Here is a 23,292-nt window from a genome sequence, read left to right on the forward strand (position 1 = left end):
AAAAACACTAAGAAGCTTTCAAAGACCATTGATTCCTATTATGGAGACAGGGAAGATCAAAATACCAATTCAGAAGAGGACGGCATGGACATGATACCCATATCTGAAACCTCAAAAGGTAATGTGAACTCGCCTCCAGACCAAAAAGCACTCCAGGAAGAACTCAAGGAGGACTTTAGAAACCAAATTAGGTAGGTAAAAGAAAAAATGGAAAAAAATGGAAAAAAAATTCAATGAGGAAAACAAATTTTTAAAAAGTAAAATCAGCAAAATGGTTAAGGAGAATCAGAATATAAATGGAGAAAATATCTCATTGAAAAGTAAAATCAACCAAATGGAAAAGGAGATAAAGAAGCTAAAGGAAGAAAACAATACATTAAAAATTAGAATTTGGCAAGTAGAAGCTAATAACTCTATGAGACATCAAGAATCAGTCAAACAAAATCTAAAGAATGAAAAAATAGAAGAAAACATGAAATATCTGATTGGAAAAACAACTGACCTGGAAAACTGAGCCAGGAGAGACAATCTAAGAATTATTGGTCTACTGGAAAGCCATGATGAAAAAAAAGAGCCTGGACAGTTATCTTCCAAGAAATCCTTGAAGAAAACTTCCCTGAGGTTCTAGAACCAGAGGGTAAAATCATCATCCAAAGAATCCACCGATCACCCCTGAAAGAGATCCCAAATTGAAAACTCCAAGAAATATTATAGCCAAATTCCAGAACTACCAGGTCAAGGAGAAAATGCTGCAAGCAGCTAGAAAGAAACAATTCAAATATCATGGAACTACAGTCAGGATCACGCAGGATATTTCAGCTTCTACATTAAATGACAGGAGAAATTGGAATATGATATTCGAAAAGGCAAATGAGCTTGGGATAACCAAGGACCAACTACCCAGCAAAACTGAGCATAATTTTACAGGCAAGGAGATGGACATTCAATGAAATAAGGGAATACCAGACCTTCCTGATGAAAAGGTCAGAGCTAAATAGAAAATCTGATCTTCAAATATGAAACTCAGGAGAGACATGAAAAGGTAAATGGGGGAAAAAATCCCTAGTCAATCAAAAAGGGAAATCAGTTACATCCCTATATAGGATTATTTTGTTTTATATATGTCTTATACATATGTCAGCCTTGAGAATAGTACAGTTATGACAACTGAAAGGGATATACATAGACTGTGGGTGTCGGTATAAAAATAACCGATATGATGATAAAAAATATAATTAAGAAATATAAAGGGATGGTTCTGGGAGAAGAGATGAGGAGGTAGTAGAAAAGGGTAAATTATATCACATGAAGAGGCACAAAAACATATTATAGTAGAAGAAAAGAAGGAAGGGAGAAGAGCAGTATGTGAGCTTTACTCTCATCAGATTTGGTTCAAGAAGGGAATAACATAGCCTGATAAGTATAGAAATCAAACTTGTCCTACATGCAATAGAAGGGGAAAGGGGGAAGAAAAGGAAGCTGGGTAGTCAAAAGGGAGGGAAGAAGTAGCAAGGGGAAAAAGGTAAGATAAGAGAGGGGAATCAAGAGGGAAGGTGAACTGAGGAAGATGGTGGTCAAATGGAAAACTCTGTTGAGGAGTGGAAGGAAGAAGGGAGAAATAAAAGCATAAACAGGGGAGAAATAGAATGGAGAAAAAGACACAGATAGTAATCATAACTTTGAATGTGAATGGGAGAAACTCTCTCATAAAACAGAAGTGGATAGCAGAATGGATTAAAAACCATAATCCTACAATATGCTGTTTACAAGAAACATATTTGAAACAGAGGGATACACACAGGGTAAAGGTAAAAGGCAGGAGTAGAATATATTGTGCTTCAGCTAAAGGTAAAAAAAAAAAAAGGGGTAGCAATCCTAATCTCAGAAAAAGCAAAAGCAAAGATAGATCTAATTAAAAGAGATAAAAAAGGACACTATATCCTGCTAAAAGGAACCATAAACAATGAAGTAATATTGTTGTTTAATATATATGCATCAAGTGGTATAGCATACTAATTCTTAGAGGAGAAGTTAAGGGAGTTACAGGAAGAAATAGACAGCAAAACTACAATAGTGGGGGACCTCAACCTCCCCTTCTCTGAACTTGATAAGTCTAACCTCAAAATAAACAAGAAAGAAGTAAAAGAAGTGAACAGAATTTTAGAAAAGGCAGATACGATAGACCTCTGGAGAAAACTGAATGGGGATAAAAAGGAATATACTTTTTTCTCAGCAGTACGTAGCACATTCTCAAAAACTGACCATGTACTAGGGCATAAAAACCTCACAGTCCAGTGCAGAAAGGCAGAAGGAGTCAAAGCATCCTTTTCAGATCATGATGCAATAAAAATTATTTGTGAAAAAGGACCATGGAAAAATAAACTAAAAATTAAGTGGAAACTAAATCATCTAATTCTAAAGAATGAGTAGAACAAGGAACAAATCATGGAAACAATTAATAACTTCATTCAAGAGAATGACAATAATGAGACAACATACCAAAACTTATGGGATGCCGGAAAAGCAGTTCTTAAGTGAAGTTTTATATCTCTAAATGCTTACATGAATAAAATAGAGAAAAAGGAGATCAATGAATTGGGCATGCAACTGAAAAAGCTAGAAAAAGAACAAATTGAAAATCCCTAATTAAATACCAAATTAGAAATACTGAAAATCAAAGGAGAGATTAATAAAATTGAAATGAAGAAAACTATTAAATTAATAAATAAAACCAAGAGCTGGTTTTATGAAAAAAAATAAAATTGATAAACCTTTGGTTGATTTGATTTAAAAAAGAAGAAAACCAAATTACCAGTATCAAAAATGAAAAGGGTGAATTCACCTCCAATGAAAAGGAAATTAAAACAATAATTAGGAATTATTTTGCCCAACTGTATGCACATAAATTTGACAGCCTTAGTTGGAAATGGATGAATATTTACAAAAATATAAGTTGCCCAGGTTAACAGAAGAGGAAGCACAATACCTAAATAACCCCATCTCAGAAAATGAAATTGAGCAAGTCATCAATGAACTCCCTAGGAAAAAATCTCCAGGGACAGATGGTTTTACATGTGAATTCTATAAGATATTTAAAGAATAATTCCTATACTTTATAGAGTGTTTGGGAAAACAGGTGAAGAAAGAGTCCTACCAAATTCTTTTTATGACACAAATATGGTACTAATATCTAAACCAGGAAGTGTTGAAACAGGGAAAGAAAATTATAGACCAATTTCCCTAATGAATATTGATGTAAAAATTTTAAATAAAATTTTAGCAAAAAGATTGCAACAACTTATCAGGATAATACTACACTACGACCAGGTAGGATTTATTCCAGGAATGCAAGGCTGGTTCAATATTAGGAAAACTATTAGCATAATTGAACATATCAACAACAAAGCTAGCAGAAACCATATGATCATTTCAAAAGATGCAGAAAAAAGCCTTTGACAAAATACAACACCCATTCCTATTAAAAACACTACAAAGCATAGGAATAAACAGAGCCTTCCTTAAAATTATAAATAGCATCTACCTAAAACCATCAACAAGCATTATTTGTAACTAGATGCATTCCCAAATAAGATCAAGGGTGAAACGAGGATGTCCATTATCCTCCCTATTATTCAATTTGGTACTAGAAATGTTAGCTGTAGCAATAAGAGAAGAAAAAGAAATTGAAGGAATTAGAATAGGCAAAGAAGAAACTAAATTATCACTTTTTGCAGACGATATGATGATTTACTTAGAAATCAAGTAAAAAACTACTTGAAATAATACACAACTTCAGCAAAGTTGCAGCATATAAAATAAACCCACATAAATCCTTGGCATTCCTATACATTACTAACAAAGCCCAACAGCAAGAGATAGAAAGAGAAATTCCATTCAAAGTTACTGTAGACACTATAAAATATTTGGGAGTCTACCTGCCAAGATGAACCCAGGGCCTATAAAAACATAATTACGAAATGTTTTTCACACAAATAAAGTCAGATCTAAATAAATGGAAAAATATCAGTTACTTGAGTTTAGGCCAAGCTAATATAATGAAAAATGACAATTTTACCTAAATTAATTTATTTATTCATACCAATTGAACTACCAAAAATTTTTTTTACAGAGCTGGATAAAATAATAACAAAATTCATCTGGAAGAACAAGAGGTCCAGAATATCTAGGGAATTAATGAAAAGAAATGCTAGGGAAGGTGGCCTAGTCATACCAGATATTAAACTGTACTATAAAGCAGCAGTCATCAAAACTATTTGGTACTGGCTAAGAAACAGAGTGGTGGATCAGTGGAATAGGTTAGGTACACAAGACACAGTAGTCAAGGACTATAGCAATCTACTCTTTGATAAATCCAAAGAATCTAGCTTCTGGGCTAAGAATTCACTATTTCACAAAAACTGCTGGGAAAACTGGAAAATGTTAGGGCACAAACTGGGCATAGACCAATATCTTACACCATATACCAAAAGTCAAAATGGGTTCATAATTTAGGAATAAAGGCTGATACTATAAGCAATTTGGGAGAGCAAGGAATAGTTTACCTATCAGATTTATGGGAAAGGAAAGAATTCATGACCCAATAAGAGATAGACAGCATTATAAAATACAAAATGGATAACAGTTGGATAAAGTTGAATGGATAAAGTTGAACTGTTAAATCGAAATGTTTTGTATAAACACAGCCAATGCAACAAAGATTAGGAGGGAAGCAGAAAATTGGGAGAAAATCTTTACAACTAATGTCTCTGATAAAGGCTTCATCCCTAAAATATACAGGGAACTGAGCCAAATTTATAGGAATACAAGTCATTCTCCAATTGAGAAATGGTCAAAGAATATGAACAGGCAGTTTTCAGAGGAACAAATTAAAAATATCTACAGGCATATGAAAAAATGCTCTAAATCACTACTGATTGGCTACCACATCTTTCCTGTCAGATTGGCTAACATGACAAAACAGGAAAATGATAAATGCTGGAGAGATTGTGGGAAAATTGGAATACTGTTACATTGGTGGTGGAGTTGTAAGCTGATCCAGCCATTCTGGAGAGCAATTTGGAACTATGCCCCAAGGGCTATAAAAATGTGCATACCTTTTGACCCAATGATACTTCTTCTAGGGCTGTATCCCAAAGAGATCACACAAGTGGGAAAGGGACCCACATGTACAAAAATATTAGTAGGGGCTCTTTTTGTGGTAACAAAGAATTGGAAATCACGGGTATGCCCATCAATTGGGGAATGGCTGAACAAGTTGTGGTATATGAATGTAATGTACTATAAGAAATGGGGAAGATACAGACTTCATAATAACCTGGAAAAACCTACATGATATAAATGCTGAGTGAGCAGAGTGGAACCAGGAGAACATTATACACAACCACAGCTATACTGATTCTGTGATGATGACCAACCTTGATAGACTTGGCTCTTCTCAGCAATACAAGGTTTAAAGACAACTCTAAAGGACTCATGATGAAGACAGCTATCTACATCCAGAGAAAGAACTATGGAGTCTGAATGCAGATTGAGGCAAACTATTTGCTCTCTCTTTTTTCTTTTGTTTCTGTTTTTTTGGTTTTGTTTTTTCTTTCTCACTTAATGCGAAGTTATATGTAGAAGATATATTGGATTTCACACCATCTTGTGGAGGAGGGAAAGAAAATCTGGAACTCAAAATCATGCGGAACTGAGTGCTGTCAACTAAAAATAAAAAATCTTAATTAAAAAAAAGCAACTGGCCAGGAAAACAAGTCAGGAAGAAAGAGTTTAACAATCATCAGAGTTCCTGAAAGCTATGACCAAATAAAAAATCTGGATACCTTATTTAAGAAATCATAAAGTAAAACTGCCTCAATCTATTAAAATCAGAGAGTAATATGAAAAGCGAAAGAATCTACCAATCGTTTCCTGGAAGAAACTCCAAAATGAAAACATCACAGTTAAAATCCAGAACTTCTAAAAAAAAAAAAAAGCTACAGACAGGAAAAAAAAAGTGCCAATTACCATGGAGCTATGCTTATGCAAGACTTTTCTGCAATTACTATAAAGGGGAGAAAAATCTTGGAATGAAATTTTCTGGGAAATTTTTTTTTTAATTTTTAGTTTACAACACACACTACATAATTTTGAGATCCAGATTTTCTCCCCTCCCTCCCCAAGATGGCATGGAATCTCATATAACTACCATGTATAACTTTGCATTAATTTATACACTAGTCAAGTTGTGGAGAAGAATTATGACCAATGAAATGAATCATGAGAAAGAAGAGACAGAACCAAAAAAAAAAAAAACAAACCCAAAAACAAAAACAAACGAGAAGAAAAAAGGCGAGCATGAAGTGCGCCTCAATCTGCATTCAAACTTCACAGTTCTTTCTCTGGATGAAGATAGCATTCTCCATCGTGAGTCCCCTGGAGTTGTCCTTGCACCTTACGTTGCTGAGAAGAACGAAGTATGTCAGGGTTGGTCCTCACGGAATCCATATATCTGTGGTTGTGTACAATGTTCTCCTGGCTCTGCTCCTCTCACTCAGCATTATGTCGTGTACGTTTTTCCAGGTTGTTACGAAGTCCGTATCATCCCCATTTCTTATGGCACAATAGTGGAATGCAATTTTCAAAAAGGCTTATAATCTTATGAAGGGAAAAAATGGACCTTTGATACAACAGGGACTTTCAAGCACTTCAGATGAAGAGACCTGAATTAAGCAGAAATGACAAGGTATCCTGATGAAAAGACAAGAGCTGCAAATGCAGAAGTGAAGAGATAACCAGAAAGATAAATAAATTTGAGCAACTAGAGGGTGTTATATGATAATGAAATGTTTATGAACAGGGAGAGAAGAGACAAATGTTCCTTCAGAATTTCATTATCATTAAGGGTCACAAAAGAAAAGTTAAGAGAAACATAAAGCTAGGGCAGAGGTGGGGAAACTGATGGCCACATGTGGCCTTCTAGGTCCTTTTGGCTGAATCCAAGGTTTAGAGAACAAATCCTTTTATTAAGGGATTTGTTCTGTGAGGTTCGGATTCAGTCAAAGGGCTGCATTTGACGATCTAGAAGGCCATATGTGGCCTTGAGGCTGCAGATTCCTCGCCCCCCACCCACCATAGTTTTAAGAAGAGAATATAATCATGAAGTGAGGAGGGAGAATGAACAATGAACTTTTATTTGAGCTGTACAAAGGAGTACTGAACACATACGTATGTAGATTTTGGTGTAGAAACATATTTGTCTGCATCCCAATAAGTGAAGACTAATACTTAAGAATTATTGGGTCAAAGAAGAAATCTTAGAAACAGTACTTAATTTTGTGAAAGGAAATTAGATAACATAAAACTTTTGGGATAGAGCCAAAGTAGCCCTTAAGGGAAAATTTGTATCTCCAAACACTCACAAAAACAAATAATAGATCAATGAATATAACATTCAATTTAAAAAATTATAACACAAAACCTGAAAACACAAAAATAAAAATTATGAAAATCAAAGAAGACATTAATAAAACCAAAATCCAGAAACCAATGATAAATAAAACTAGGAGATATTTTTGTTGGTTAAAAACCTCTACAACAACAAACTAGATTAACTATTAGCTAACAGAATTTCAAAAAGGAGGGAGATTAAATTGTCAGGACCAAAAATGAAAAAAAAAAATTACAACAAATGAAGAGAAAATGGAGAAAATTATTTTGCTTCTATACAGTTCAACAAAATCAATATATAAGATGGATGAATGTCAACAAAAATACAGAAGATCTACATGAAAAGAATAAGAAATAAAGGCTTTCATTAAACTCAATCTCAGAAATAGGAGTTGAACTTAAATGAATTCCCAAAAGAAAAAAGCTGAGGAACAGATGGATTTGCAAAGGAATTTAATCAAACATTCAATAAGAATTAATCTGAAAGAGTTTGGTATCTAAGATATATAAACAATTTACAGAAATGTATATGTGTATGTAAATAAGTAAACATATAAATACACACACATGTGTGTTATATACATATATGTGCATGGATACAACACATAGAAACAGTTCTTAAAAGAATTACAAATTATTAACAAACACACGAAAGAATGTTCCAAATCACTAATAATGAGATATTAAAATCAAAATGACCCTCACACTCTGAAAACTGGCAAAAATTACAAAAGATGGCAATAGTCAATGCTGGGAGCAGGGCGGGAAGTTGTGGGAAGATAGTCATGCTGGTACATTGTTGGTGTATCTATGAATTCATACAAGGTAAAATTATGCAAATAAAGTGCCTAAAATGTCCACACCCCTTTCAATGTTCCTTAAACAAGATACCCCAATCTCCCAATTTGATCACCTTCATGGGCTATTCCTCATGCCTGAAATGCTATCCTCATCATTTTTGTTTCCTTCAGGTCCCAGCTAAAATTCCACATTCTACTGGAAGTTTTTCTTGCTCTCTCTTAATTCTAACATGTTCCCCAAATGAATTATTTCCTATTTATCCTGTACATAGCTTGTTTGTGTGTTGTCTCCCCCATTAGACTGTGAGCTCCCCAAGAGCAGGGTCTATACCAGCACTTAGCATAGTGCCAGGCACACAGTAGTTGCTTAACAAATGTTTACTGACTAACTTTTGATCCAGAGATTCCATTACTGGGGCTTATACCCCAAAGAGGCCATTGAAAGGAAGAAAATCCCACATATTCCAAAAATATTTAACACAGCACTTTCTGTGATAGCAAGGAAATGGAAATAAAGTAGATGGCCATGAATTAGAGTACGGCTAAACATGGGGTATGTGAATTTTTTTTTTTTGGACAGGGGTAGGCAGGGCAATTGGGGTTAAGTGACTTGCTCAAGGTCACACAGCTAGTAAGTGTGTCAAGTGCCTGAGGCCAGATTTGAACTGAGGTCCTCCTGACTCCAGGGCCAGTGCTCTACTCACTGTGCCACCTAACTGCCCCAGGGTACATGAATTTAATAGAATATTATCATTCACGAAATGATGAATGTGATGCAGTGTGAAGAGAGCCAAGAAAACAATATGCACCATGACGACAAGGTAAAGAGAAAGAGCAGTCACAAAAACACAGACACACACACACAGAGTAAATGCTACAAAATTATAAAGAACAAGCATGGCTCCAAGGAAAAGATATGAGAAGGCAATCCAAATCCACTTCTTTACAAGGGGCAGAAGATCCACAAGTACTGCACGTCACATGTATTTTCATATGTCTTCCATGTGTTCATTAATGATATGGATTTCTTTTTTATGTGGGATATAAGAAACCCAAGTAAATATATTCTGTATATTTACAACCAAATACAGCAAGAAGAAAAATTTAATTCAAAATAAGAGAATGTATGAAATATTTAGGAGTTCTCTTTCCAAGATACACAGGAAATATATGAATATAACTATAAAGTGTTCTTTACAGAAACAGAGATAAATAATTGGAGATATTAACTGCCATGCTGCAATGATCCAATGTAATTAAAAAATATTATCTAAACGAATATACCTATTTAGTGCCATACCAATCAAACTCACAAAGGGCTCCTTTATAGAGCTAGAGAAAAAAAATGATGAAAGTGATCTGAAAGAACCAAAGGTCCAAAATATCAGTCAGTCAATAAGCATTTTTTTAAAGCATGTATCGTGCCAGGCTGGGGACATAAAGAAAGGTAAAAGAGACTTCCTGATTTCAAGAAGCTCACAGTCTAATGGGAGAGACAACAAGCAAACAACTATGTACAAATAATACATATACATAATAAATTGGAGATAAGCAACAGAACGAAGGTGCTAGAATTAAAGCAGATCAGGAAAGGCTTCTTGTATTGGGATGGGATTTTAGGGGGGACCTTAAAGAAGCCAGGGAAGCCAGAAGGTGGATTTAAAGAGAAGAGAATTCCAGGCATGGGAGACAGTCAGTAAAAAGGCTTGGAGTCAAGAAATGGAGTATCTTATGTAAGGACGCTTGATAGTAAGAAGGCAAATATCACTGGTTCCCACAGTATGACATCGGGAGTAAGGTTTAAGAAGATTGGAAAGGTAGGACTGGGACAGTGTGAATACTAAAGAGAATATTTTATATTTTATTATTTTTAAAATTAATTAATTATTTTCAGTTTTCAGCATTGATTTTCACAAGACTTTGAATTACAAATTTTCTCCCAATTTCTACCCTCCCCCGACTCCAAGATGGCATATATTCTGGTTGCCCCGTTCCCCAGTCAGCCCTCCTTTCTGTCACCCCACTCCCCCCCATTCCCTTTTCCCTTACTTTCTTGTAGGGAAAGACAGATTTCCATGCCCGATTGCCTATATATCTTATTGCCTAGTTGCATGCAAAACTTTTTTTTTGAACATCTGTTTTTAAAACTATGAGTTCCAAATTCTCTCCCCTCTCCCCTCCCCACCCACTCTCCCTAAGAAGGCAAGTAATTCCACATAGGCCACATGCGTATCATTATGGAAAACTCTTCCACAATACTCATGTTGTGAAAGACTAACTATATTTTGCTCCTTCCTATCCTATCCCCCTTCATTCAATTTTCTCCCTTGACCCTGTCCCTTCTCAAAAGTGTTTGTTTTTGACTACCTCCTCCCTCTATCTGCCCTCCCTTCTATTGGGAGTCACCCCTTTTTTATCTCCTTCCTCTTTCTTTCCAGTGGGGTAAGATACCCAATTGAGTGTGTATGTTATTCCCTCCTCAGGTCAAATCCAATGAGAGCAAGATTCACTCATTCCCCCTCACCTGCCCCCTCTTCCCTTCCTACAGAACTGCTTTCTCTTGCCACTTTTATGTAAGATAATTTACCCCATTCTCTCTCTCCCTTTCTCCCTCTCTCAATATATTCCTTTCTCATCCCTTAATTTGATTTTTTAAAAAATTATCCTTTCATATTCAACTCACCCTATGCCCTCTGTAATATGTATATTCCCTTCAGCTGTATATGTAATATGTATATTCCCTTCAGCTGCCCTAATACTGAGGTCTCATGAATTATGGACATCATCTTTCCATGTAGGAATGTAAACAAAACAGTTCAACTTTAGTAAGTCCCCTGTGATTTCTCTTTCTTGTTTACCTTTTCATGCTTCTCTTGATTCTTGTGTTTAAAAGTCAAATTTTCTATTCAGCTCTGGTCTTTTCACTGAGAAAGCTTGAAAGTCCTCTATTTTATTGAAAATCCATATTTTGCCTTGGAGCATGATGCTCAGTTTTGCTGGGTAGGTGATTCTTGGTTTTAATCCTAGCTCCATTGACCTCAGGAATATCATATTCCAAGCCCTTCAATCCCTTAATGTAGAAGCTGCTAGATCTTGTGTTATCCTGACTGTGTTTCCACAATACTCAAATTGTTTCTTTCTGGCTGCTTGCAGTATTTTCTTCTTGATCTGGAAGCTCTGGAATTTGGCAACAATATTCCTGGGAGTTTTCTTTTTGGGATCTTTTTGAGGAGGCGATCTGTGGATTCTCTCAATTTCTATTTTACCTTCTGGCTCTAGAATATGAAGGCAGTTCTCCTTGATAATTTCTTGAAAGATGATATCTAGGCTCTTTTTTTGATCAGGGCTTTCAGGTAGTCCAATAATTTAAAAATTCTCTCTCCTGGATCTATTCTCCAGGTCAGTGCTTTGTCCAATGAGATGTTTCACATTGTCTTCCATTTTTTCATTCCTTTGATTCTGTTTTATAACATCTTGATTTCTCATCAAGTCACTAGCTTCCACTTGCTCCAATCTAATTTTTAAGGTAGTATTTTCTTCAGTGGTCTTTTGGACCTCCTTTTCCATTTGGCTAATTCTGCCTTTCAAGGAATTCTTCTCCTCATTGGCTTTTTGGAGCTCTTTTGCCATTTGATTTAGTCTATTTTTTAAGGTATTATTTTCTTCAGTATTATTTTTGGGTCTCCTTTAACCAGTCCTTGACTTGTTTTTCATGGTTTTCTCGCATCACTCTCATTTCTCTTCCCAATTTTTCCCCTACTTCTCTAACTTGCTTTTCCCAATCCTTTTTGAGCTCTTCCATGGCCTGAGACCAGTTCATGTTTTTCTTGGAGGCTTTTGATGTAGGCTCTTTGACTTTGTTGTCTTCTTCTGGCTGTATGTTTTAGTCTTCCTTGTCGCCAAAGAAAAATTCCAAAGTCTGAGTCTGAATCTGAGTCTGTTTTCGCTGCCTGGCCATGTTCCTAGCCAACTTACTTGACCCTTGAGTTTTTCGTTGGGGTATGACTGCTTGTAGAGAGTACTTTGTCCCAAGCTTGAGGGGCTGCGCTGTTGTTTTGAGAGCTATACAGCAAGCTCTGCCACACCAGCGCTCCTCCTCCCCCAAGAACCACCAAACAGAACCAGACTCAGATCTAAGCTGGCTCTGCATTCCCACTTAGATCCACCACTTATTTCCTCCCACCAGGTGGGCCTGGGGCCAGAAGCAACTACAGCTGTAGTTCTGTAGCTGCACCTCCTCCGCTGTCCCTGGGGAGGTGGCCAAACTGCGAACCCCTTTCACTCTGTCCCAGCAGTTTTTCCCACTAACCTTCTCTGCTGTCTTTGGTGTTTGTGGGTTGAGAAGTCTGGTAACTGCCACAGCTCACTGATTCAGGGCACTAGGGCCTGTTCTGCCTGGCTCCTGGTCTGGTTGGTCCACGCAGCCCAAGCTGGGCTCCGCTCCGCTCCCCAGCCCCATGCGATAGACCTTACCCCACCACCATCCAGGCTGTCCTGGGCTGAAGTCCTGCTTCCCTCTGCTATTTCGTGGGTTCTGCAGTTCTAGAATTTGTTCAGAGCCATTTTTCATAGGTGTTTGGAGGGACCTGGGCGGGAGCTCACACAGGTCCCTGCCTTCCAGCCACCACCCTGGCTCTGCCCCACAGCTTAGTATTTTATATTTTAGAGGTGATGGAGCCGTGGTCGGATTCGTGCTTTGACAGCAGTACTGGTAGAGGGAGAAATTTGAGGCAGGGGATCAAAAAGCAGGCTTTTGCATGAGTTAAGGTGTGAGGTGACAAGAGCCCGCAACAGGGTGGATGGTAGTATCAGAGGAGAGCAGGGGACACATGTGAAGGATGTTACAAAGATAGCATCAATGGGATTAGTAATAAATTAGATGGGGGGGTAGCAATGGTGAGCAAAGGTAAGGAGTCAAGGACAATATACAGTGAGTCTGGGTGTGACAGGGAGGACAGTGTTACTTCTGATGATAAGAGGGAAGTTAGAAAGGGGGGAAGGTTTAATAGGAAAGATAATCCAGTTTTAAACACGTTAAAATGTTTATGAGACATCCAAGTAAAGACGTCTAATAGGCAGTTGGAGATGTGAGACTGGAGAGCAGGAAAGAGAGTGCAGCTGGACAAGCAGATCTCATGGTCATTTGTGTAGAAATAACTGAATTCTTCGGAGCTGACTGGATCATCAGGTGAAATAGTATAAAGGGAGAAAAAAAGATGGTTCAGGACTGAGCCTTGTGGAACACCCAAGGATAGTAGACATTGGCATGGATGAAGATCCAGAAAAAGAGCCTAAGGAGTAGTCACATAGGTAGGAAAGAAAAGTGTAAGGAAAACCTAGAGTGTCCAGGAGAAAGGGATAATAGTGTCAAAGCTGCAAAGAGGTGAAGGATAAAGGTTGAGAAAAGGCCACTGGATTTAGCAATTAAGAGGCCATTAATAACTTTGGACAAAGCAGTTTTGGTTGAATGATGCAGTCAGAAGCCACAGAGTTAAGAGTGGGAAGAAAGGAAGTGGAGGCATCAATTGTAAATGGCATTATTAACGGCTTAGCCACAAAAGGAGAGATACAGGAGAAAAGTTAGGGAGTATGGATGAATTAAGTGAGAGTTTTTTGAGGATGGGAGAGACAGTCACATATTTAGGCAGCAGGGAAGCAGCCAAAAGAAAAGGAATGAATTCAGAGAGTGGGGATGATAGAATGTTGAAGAAGACAGGATGAAGTAGGACCATCTGTGCATGTAGTGGGGTTTGCCTTGGCAAGGGTACTCTTCATGTGAAAATTGATATAATGGCAGCTAGATTCTGACAGAGTATGCTGAGGAGAAGTGGACAGGACAAGAGGAAGTTCTCAGAGAATGGACTTAACTTTTTTGGTAAAGTATGAGGCAAAGTTCTCAGCTGAGAGGTTGGTGGCAGAGAGGGAGTGGGAGGTCTGAGGGGTAACAAGGTTGGAAAAGTCTCTTAATGGGTAAGATAGTCAATTAAGGACATTTGAAAGGACTGCCTTGCTACAGTGAGGGCCAGTGGAGATTATATACCATAAATTTGTAGTGTATCTTGTCTGCCCGGTTTTGTGATTTTCTGCAGCTTTGTCCAATAGCATGTAAGAGCAAAGTCTCAAAAAGGGAGAGAGAGAAGCATTTATATAGTGCCTACTACATGGTAGGCACTATTCTAAGTATTTCCCCCCAAAATTTTATCTCATGTGATCTCTACAAAAACCTTATGAGATACGTGCTATCATTATCCCATTGGCAGAGGAAAGCAGAGTTTAGGTGACTTGCCTGGATCACATCACTAATAAGTGTCTGAGACTGAATTTTAATTCACTTCTTTCTGACTCCAGGCTCAGCACATTATCCACTGAACCACATGCTGCCTCCAGGTAGTAACTGAATTATCAAGTGAAAAAAAAAATGTGAAGGAAAGAGGCCTAGCAGTACTAGATCTCAAAGTAGACTACAAAGCAGTTATTGTCAAAACCATTCAGTATTTTTGAAAAAAATCTAAACACTAATCACTAAGAGAGAAAAAACAAATCTACGACTTGGGAATACAACTAAAATTAGAAAAAAAATTAGAAAAACCAACGAAGCAGAAAGATAGGAATTCTGAAAATCAAAGAGGAGATAAAGAAAACTGAAAATAAAAAACCAAAATGATAAATAAAACTAGAAACTTTTTCTGGAGGGTATGGACTAATAAAATAAACTATTTCCCCCCAAACATATCAACGAAACAGACTTAAATGAAATGGATGAATATTACAAAAACACAAAATAGCCAAATAAGTAGAAAAGAAAGAAAGAACTTTAAGGACTCAATCTCAGAAAAAGAGTAAGACATAAAGGAACTCACAAAGGAAAAAAAAAACCACAAGGACCAGACATATTTACAAATTACTTTTATTAAAAAGTCAAAAAACAATTAATTCCAATATTAAATAAATCATTTGCAAAAATGGAAAAAGGATTCTGACAATTTCCTTTGATGAAACAAATATGATCTTGATGCTAAAACTAGGGAGAGAGAAATTTGAGGAAGAAAACTACCAGTATCTCGAATGAACACTGATGTAAAAATATTGAAGGAGTTGCAACAACATATTAAAAAGATATATACTACAACATATTGTATTTATACTAGGAATGCAGAACTAGTTTAATATTAGGAAGGTTATAAACATAATAGGCAATATTGATGATAAAAATAGAAAAATCTCATGATTATCTCAATAGATAAAGAAAAAATTCAAAAACATTAAAAATGATAGGAACGAATGGACTATTATTTAATGTGATAAAGAGTATCTGTGTAAAAACTCAATAACTAACATTAACTACAATGAAGAAATATTAGAGGTTTATCTAATAAGAACAGAGGTAAAGCAAGGGGGTACTGTCACCACTATTATTTGATAAAGCTGTAGAAATGCCAGCTATAACAGTAAGACAAGAAAATTAAATTTAGAAAATAAATGAAGTAGAATCATTTTCTAGAGATGATATGGTTTAGAGAACTCTAGAGAGACAACTAAAAATTATCTGAAACGTTTGATAATTTCATTAATTAGCAGGATAAATCCAACCTAATAGCATTAATAAAACTCAATAGGAAGAGATAGAGAAAAAAATTTCATTCAATATAATTACAGAATGGAAAAAAAAAACCCAAACCAAAAAAAAAAAAACCTACCAATCTGAAAGGCCAGCTAATAAGACACAAAGAGGAACCATATGATTATAACTAAAAAATGCTTTTAAAGAAATAGACCTAAATAATTGTAAAGATACTGCCATATTAGTAACATTACCCCCCACTTGCTAGGTTAGTTTTTTTACTTAAAAGGCAGTGAAACTACCCTTGAGACTTAACTGTTCAGGAAACTTTGGCTTACACTACTGACACAGAATCTTGTGTTCCTCAGTACAAAAGAGTCCTTAGGCCTAACACATACTTCTGACTACGGCACATCTAAGGCAAATGGGAAGGCAGCGAAGCTATGCTTGTCTGAACCAATGATATATTTGTGCTGAATATCCCTTCCTTGTTATAAAGTAAACCCATTTTTGTTAACTGCCAGATTGTCTATATGTATCTCATTTTGTTTCAGTACAAAACCTACAACACTGAACTGGTTTGAGGCAGGTCTGGCCCATAACATTTTCTCTTAATGGCCAGGATTAGATTGGATTGATCTCAATGAAGTTGGGGAAAGGTGACAGGGAAGCCTCAAGTGATCACAGGTACTGATACAGAAGTTCTGCACTCTGTGGCATCAATGTCTCTGGCAAGACTTTTAATTGTATCTGCTACATATTGTGATGGGAGATCACAGAGTGAATTCTTTGTGAGCATTTGGAGATTAGAGACTGTGGGTCTCAGAATGACCGAAATGTGATAAACATTGTAAAGAGTCATATGCTAAATTGGTGCAACTTTTATATTTGGGGTGATAGTAACTTCTAGTTGCACCAGCTAGGGCATGGCCTTCTAAAGAATGGAATTTGGATACTGTTTAAGAATAATATCTGAATTAACCACTTGGGACTTTTTATATGATATTTATGAATATACGAGTATTTATTGAGCATCATATTGTTACACATTAAAAAGTATTTATTAAGTTCTAGGAACTCTGCTTGGCACTGTGGACATAAAGAAAAAGAATGAAATAATGACTCCTCACAAAGAGCTTATATTTGAATGGGGAAGAGAACAAGTACACGTATAAATATAGAGAGAATAAAGATAAAGAGAACAAATACAAATAAATATAGTCATTTGGGAGCAAGGGCACCAGAAGTTGGGGGGAAGGGTGGGAGAAGGGTCGAGAGATGAGGACAGGTTTCATGTAGAAGATGGGACTTGCACTGTGCCTTGAAGGAAGAGAGAGATTCTATAAGATAGAGGTAAGGAGACAAATGCATTTTGGGTAGCTAGTACAATGGCATGAAGATGGAAACTATGTCAGGTAAAGAGAGTGGCCTTGTTTGTCTGGATTGCAGAGTTTCATGAATGAGAATAATGTACAATGAATCTAGAAAGATGGGCCTGGGTCAAATTAAGTTCTTTAAAAGCAAAATAGAGGAGTTTACATTTTATTCTGGAGGCAATAAGAAAGCATATAGCTTATTAAGTAGAGAAGTGATGTCATCATGCCTGTTCTTCACAGAAAATTATTTTGGCATCTGTGTGGAGGACTGACAGGAGGGGGCAGAACTTAAAGCAGGGAGACTAATTAGGCCACTGTAATAATTTAAGTAATAAGGACCTGAAGTATGGTGGAAGTTACATGAGTAGAAAGGTTTAAGATTTTATGGAAAAAGAAATGACAGGATCTGGTAAATGATCAGAGTAAGAGGGAAGAATCAAGGATAAAGCTAAAGGTTACAAACCTGAGAGACCAAAAAGGTGTGGTAAATTTGGAAGAGGAGAGAGTTTGGGGGGAAAATTACTTGAAAGGACAGTGTTTATACTGCCCCAGCACCCTCGAGACCTTTCTATTCTCTGGGATGTGGATAAATTTGACAAATGCATGCTAATTTATTGGCTGAGGACAGAAGGGCTGTCTCAATTCAAAACGATAGTCAATGTCCACTTCTGCTCTGAAACTGAACTAAAATGCTTTTTATGACTGGAAAAAGTAAAAACTGGGTGAGGGCTCCCAGAAGAATAGTCCACAGACCCCATGTGCTCTCCTCCTCACTCATAGAAATAACTTTTCCCACATGGCAGCTACAGCACATGTTCTACCTCTTCTGTTTTGTGTCTCCCCAAGCATATGGGGGTGAACAGGAATACTGAGATGGATATCCCTGTAATGTTAGTACCTAACTGCAGCACAAAGGAGTAGCACTCAGATCTTGGCAAAAGGGAGATATCTCTAGGCCTAGCACAAAAGGACAACAGTAGAACCCACAGGCACTGACAGAGAAAGTAGCATCTTAGGCCCCAATGGAAATAGTCAGGAAAATGGACCCAATCAACAGTGTGTAGTGCTATTAGTCCCAATGGAATTGGGTACCAATAGGAGCCCCAGAGGAGCCGAACAGGTAGCAGTTCTGGCTGTAGCAACAACAGGTAGGAAAGTAGGAAGTATTGCTACTGTCAGAGGCAGAAGCACTGGTAGTGCTTCAGGCCTCAGCAGCAGCAGAACACATAGCAATGTGAGCCCCAGAACAAGAGGCACTGCATGGGCAGTAGCTTGGGCAGGACCGTCATAGCTCCTCACTTAGTTTAATCTAGAACTGATAAAGTTCCTCTACATTGCTGTCAGTATATTACCCAAAGCTCAAGACAACTCCTCATGGAAAGGTTGAGAGACAAAGGAGTTAATTGTTGGGCAGTGTCTTACTTTCTAATGATAAGGGGGTGAGTAGCCTAGGAGTAGCAACTGGGTTCTTAGGCCTGACATATATTTCTGACCAGCAAACAAAAACAGTAAATACAGACGCAAGAGAGTTGCACTCCACCGAATCAATTACATATCCTTGTTAAATATACTTTCTATGGTACCCCTAAGTACATGTTTTTGTTAGCTGCAAGATGGTCTATGAACATCTACATTTTTTTTCCAGTCTCAAACCTGAACCATTTACTGCTGTGAGAAAGATGGGGCCCACAAGAGATATTAGCTACCTATCACTGGACCCTTAAAATATAATAAAAATTATAATATAACCTAGATTAATTTGAGATTCAGTACCATGCCAAATTACCAAAAGATTACTTTGTAGAAGGAAAGATAACAGAATTCACTGGGAAAAAGAAAAGGACAGGAATCCACAGGGAAATAATGGAAAAAATGAGAAGAGAATCTAGCAGTATCGGATCTCAAACTATACTATAAAGCAACAATCTTCAAAACTATTTGGTATTGGTTAAAAGACAGAAAAATTGATCACTGGAAAAGATTAGGCCCTAAGACATAGAAACAATGGAACATAGTAGCACATTGTTCAATAAACCCAAGGATGCCAACTACTGGGATAAGGACTTAGTATTCAATAAAAACTGCTGGGAAAGCAGTTTGGACAGAAATTGGGTTTAAGCCAATCTGTCACATCATACATTAGAGTGAGCTACAAATGGACACAAGACCTATATATAAATGATCATATAAACAAATCAGAGGACCAGGTAAGGAAATACATTTTCTAACTATGGATAGGGGAAGAGTTTTTGATCAGGGCATAGGGAAGTTAACAGGAGATAAAAAGGTCAATTTTTATTACATGAAAACTGAAAATTTTTGGCATAAATAAAATCAATGCCATTAAAATCAGAAGGGAAAAAAGTCAGTGGGGAGGGGGGACCCTTACAACAAACTTGTCTCACAAAAAGGGGGACTGATTCAAATATAAAAACAAGAGTCATAACCTAAGTGTTAAATGGATATGGAAAACTGTTCTCAAAAGAAGAAAGCCAACTATCAACAACAACATGAAAAAATGCTCGAATAAAATAGTAATTTGAAAACACAAATTAAAACAACTCGAGGTTCCACTTCGTCCAGAAGACTGGCAAAGATGACCAAAAAAAGAAAAAAAAAGAAATAAGACAATTGTTAAAGGAGATGTAGAAGGACATGTACATTAATGCTCTGTTGATGGAAGTGTGAAGAAGTTGAGCCATTCTGAAAAGCTATTTGGAATTACATGTAGATATAATTCTACATTGTAATTGCAACAATAAAAAGTCACTGAACTGTGCATACCCTTCAACCCAGTGAAACCATTACCAAGCAAAGAGATCAAATAAAGAGGGAAGAGACCTATATGTACAAATATATGGTAGTACTTTTTTGTGTATGGTTTTTTTTTGGTGTGGGGGAGACTTAAGGAGGTATGTACGGAAGTGACTTATACTGAAGGAAAAAAAAAGTGTCTATGAATCCAAAAAAAAAAAAAAAAAACCAAAAACAGATGAGAGCAGAAGGAAATCCAACAGGGAAATGGTGGCACTACTTACTAGGTTAAATTTGAATCATACCCAAAAAATCCATAGCGGTAGCTTTCTCTCACTGGCACAAATAAGAGAATTACGGAAATAACTGAGTTTAGGTTAGGGTAAGGTAACAAAGTAACAGTAAAATTATTTATTTGTTAGGAAAGATCACAGATATCTTTAGAGATAAAAAATGCACTCTAAAAGATCTCATCTTTTTAATCTGACACTTTTAAAAAACAAATTTTGAAAAAAAAAAATTCCACCTATTTACAAAAAAGATTATATAAATTCCCTTACATATTTCACATCAAAAAATAAAAAAAAATTTATTCACAGTAAATTATTAAAAATTTGAAAATTCGTTTAAACCTTTTAAAATTAAAATTCTTTTAACCTTTAAAAAGAAAACCTTAACTGGTTGAAACTATAGAATTAAATATTAAAAACTAAAATGCATTAGACTTACCTTGTCACAGCTCCTGAGAATATTCTCTCAATCATCCTACTGGATATGGCTGTAAAAAAAAATAGGTTGACTTATAATTTTTAGCTACATCAAAAGTTTTCAGAAAGCAATTGATTATGATGATGACACTGTTGTAAACTTTACATATTACATTTTGAAAGATAAGCAGAAATTTTTAGCCTTAATTTTCTTGCTTCTCTGCTGTTGCAGTCATCAGTGTTGTTATTAGAGCCATTTTACAGTGTGGAGACTAGTTCAGAGATTTTAAGTGAATTGACAAAAGTCACATAGTAGTAAGTGGTATGTATTGGATTTAACATCAGTTCTTCTAAATTTTCATCAATTTTTTTCTTTCTATTGTACTACTTGTAAGGTAAAACAGTATAGATCGTAGTTTTAACAGCCTACATTATGAAGTAACTATGTGGTGAAAAGAATCGAGTGCTAGACCTAGGGTCAGAAAGATTCAAATTCAAACCTGCCTCAGAAATTTACTATCTCTGTGACCCTGGGCAAGTCATTCTGTATGGGAAAAGGTTTGCCTCAGTTTCCTCATTTGTAAAATAAAAATGACAACACCACCTAACTCCCAGGGTTGTTGTGAGGATAAAATGAGATATTTTAGTGTTCTGCAAACATTAAAATCCTTAAAAATGCTAGCTGTTATTATTGCATAATTTGTTTTTAAATATTCTTTACGTATTTTAAAATTGTTTTATTTGAAAAATTTAACCATTTCAATTAAAAGTTTCAAAACAATTGTTTAGTCTCTCTCAAAGTTATAATTAAGATTCTTTGCTCATTCATTCTCATTCACTTTTTCTCTTGTATGGTTATAGCTAGTAAGCATTCCCTTTTTTCTTGATTTACATTAAATAATAAAATTCCCTCCAGATTTCTTTGTATTATTCTTTATATTCTGTGTATATTTCGGACTTATTAGTCTGAACTGAATTACAATATTTAATTATAGTAATTTATTCAGCTACATTACCTTAACTACATTTGGACTTAACATTTAACATCAACTACATTTACTTAACTACATGGGACATTTAGGATGAAATTCTTGTTGTGTTTTGCATTTACATATAATGCAGCTATAAGAATTTTTTTGTTTTTTGTTTTTTCATAATACTACTGGGGTAAATTCCCCTCAAATGAAATAACTGGCTGCTATTGGCTCTTATTAATCCTGATTTCTTTTTTAAAAAATGATTTTCCATTGTTGTTTATCCTGGGTCACTATGGAACACAGAGAGATTTGCTGCCATACTTTTCTGAGAACTTGATGAAAAAAGCTTTTAAAAAGCAGGAAAATACAAAAAGAAATTAATGAGATATTATTCATAATTATTTAATGCAATCATTAAACATAATTCGAAACTTGGGGAAATGCATGACAATGGAATTCTACCATCTCAGGCAACCAATACAACCCTTCCAAGAGGTAATTATTGAAGTTCCTTCATTATTAGCTAAGGAATCAGCTAAGTATCAAGCATTCAGAAGATTGTGTGGACTCCTTTAATTCTTCAGGACTAATTTCATAGGAGATTCTGTGAAGCTGGAGAAATTTTATCTTAATAGGATGGTCTAATAAAAAGTTACAAATTGTGGGAAATATTACAATATAAATAAAAGACTACACTACAAACAATATTTATTTATTTACAAATATTTACTTACATAAATCTGGCACCATGTGCCAGATTCTGTCTTTATCTTATAGAGAGTACAGTCTAGTAGGGGAAATAACATATATATATGTACATTATATACATATGTATATATATGCATATATATGTGTATATATACACATATGTATATATATGTACATTATATGCTTATGTATATATATATATATATATGTATATATATGAGTACCTACGATATAAGGTAAAAGTGTATACAATGGGAGATGAGGTACAAAGTACTTTGGGTAGTCAGCTGTGAAGTATATCTGAAGTTTAATTTTAATATTCAGAATCTTAAATTTGCATTAAAATATGATATTGCATATAAATCAGTATACACAATTATAAATAAAACTAAAGTTGTTTTAAAGGAGTTTGTAGTATTTTGACAAATGTTACATGAAAAAAGGTTTTATTAAAAGTGTACTTAAGAAATCATCCCATGAAGCTGGATTTATAGCAGAAGCATGCTAGTGAATGTTTAATAACTAGCTCTCTGATAAAAATGTATACTTAACACCCTTTTGAGTTTAATAAGCATTATTAACATTTTTCCATCACTTTCTTAAGTCTAGACCAGGGCTGTCCAAAATATGGGCCGGGGCTGCATGTGGCCTGCAATGTAATTTATGAAGGCCTGCCCACAAGCACAGAAATTTACATAAATGCTTTAATAAACAAAGCCTAGCTACCATAGAGCTCTCACTAAAATGGCAAATCAAAATGTATTGTCTATTGTTCCAATAAAAACCTAAGGTTGCACAGCCCTGGGACAATCAATGAACAGTAAATCAAACCATGATTTGCAGCATTTGCCAATTTGAGCTGGCGTGAGCTAGCTAGATCTAGCATAACCCTAATTTACAGGTGTGTACTTGGACTCAGAGGAGCCTAGGTTTAGGACTGAAGTGACTTAAGAGCTACTT

At 35.8% G+C, this 23,292-nt stretch overlaps 1 protein-coding gene across 4 annotated transcripts in view; it reads right to left on the reverse strand.

The window, feature by feature from the left end:
* Window positions 1-23,292, reverse strand: part of PPP2R3B (protein phosphatase 2 regulatory subunit B''beta) — a 127,527-nt gene that overhangs the window by 35,067 nt on the left and 69,168 nt on the right. For all 4 annotated transcript variants that reach the window (XM_036745429.1, XM_036745431.1, XM_036745427.1 and 1 more), the window contains exon 8: window positions 20,670-20,718. In XM_036745429.1, the coding sequence (XP_036601324.1) occupies window positions 20,670-20,718 (49 nt within the window). The remainder of the gene's footprint in view (window positions 1-20,669; window positions 20,719-23,292) is intronic.

Source organism: Trichosurus vulpecula, chromosome 2 (genome assembly GCF_011100635.1).
Source record: "Trichosurus vulpecula isolate mTriVul1 chromosome 2, mTriVul1.pri, whole genome shotgun sequence".
Taxonomy (NCBI): domain Eukaryota; kingdom Metazoa; phylum Chordata; class Mammalia; order Diprotodontia; family Phalangeridae; genus Trichosurus; species Trichosurus vulpecula.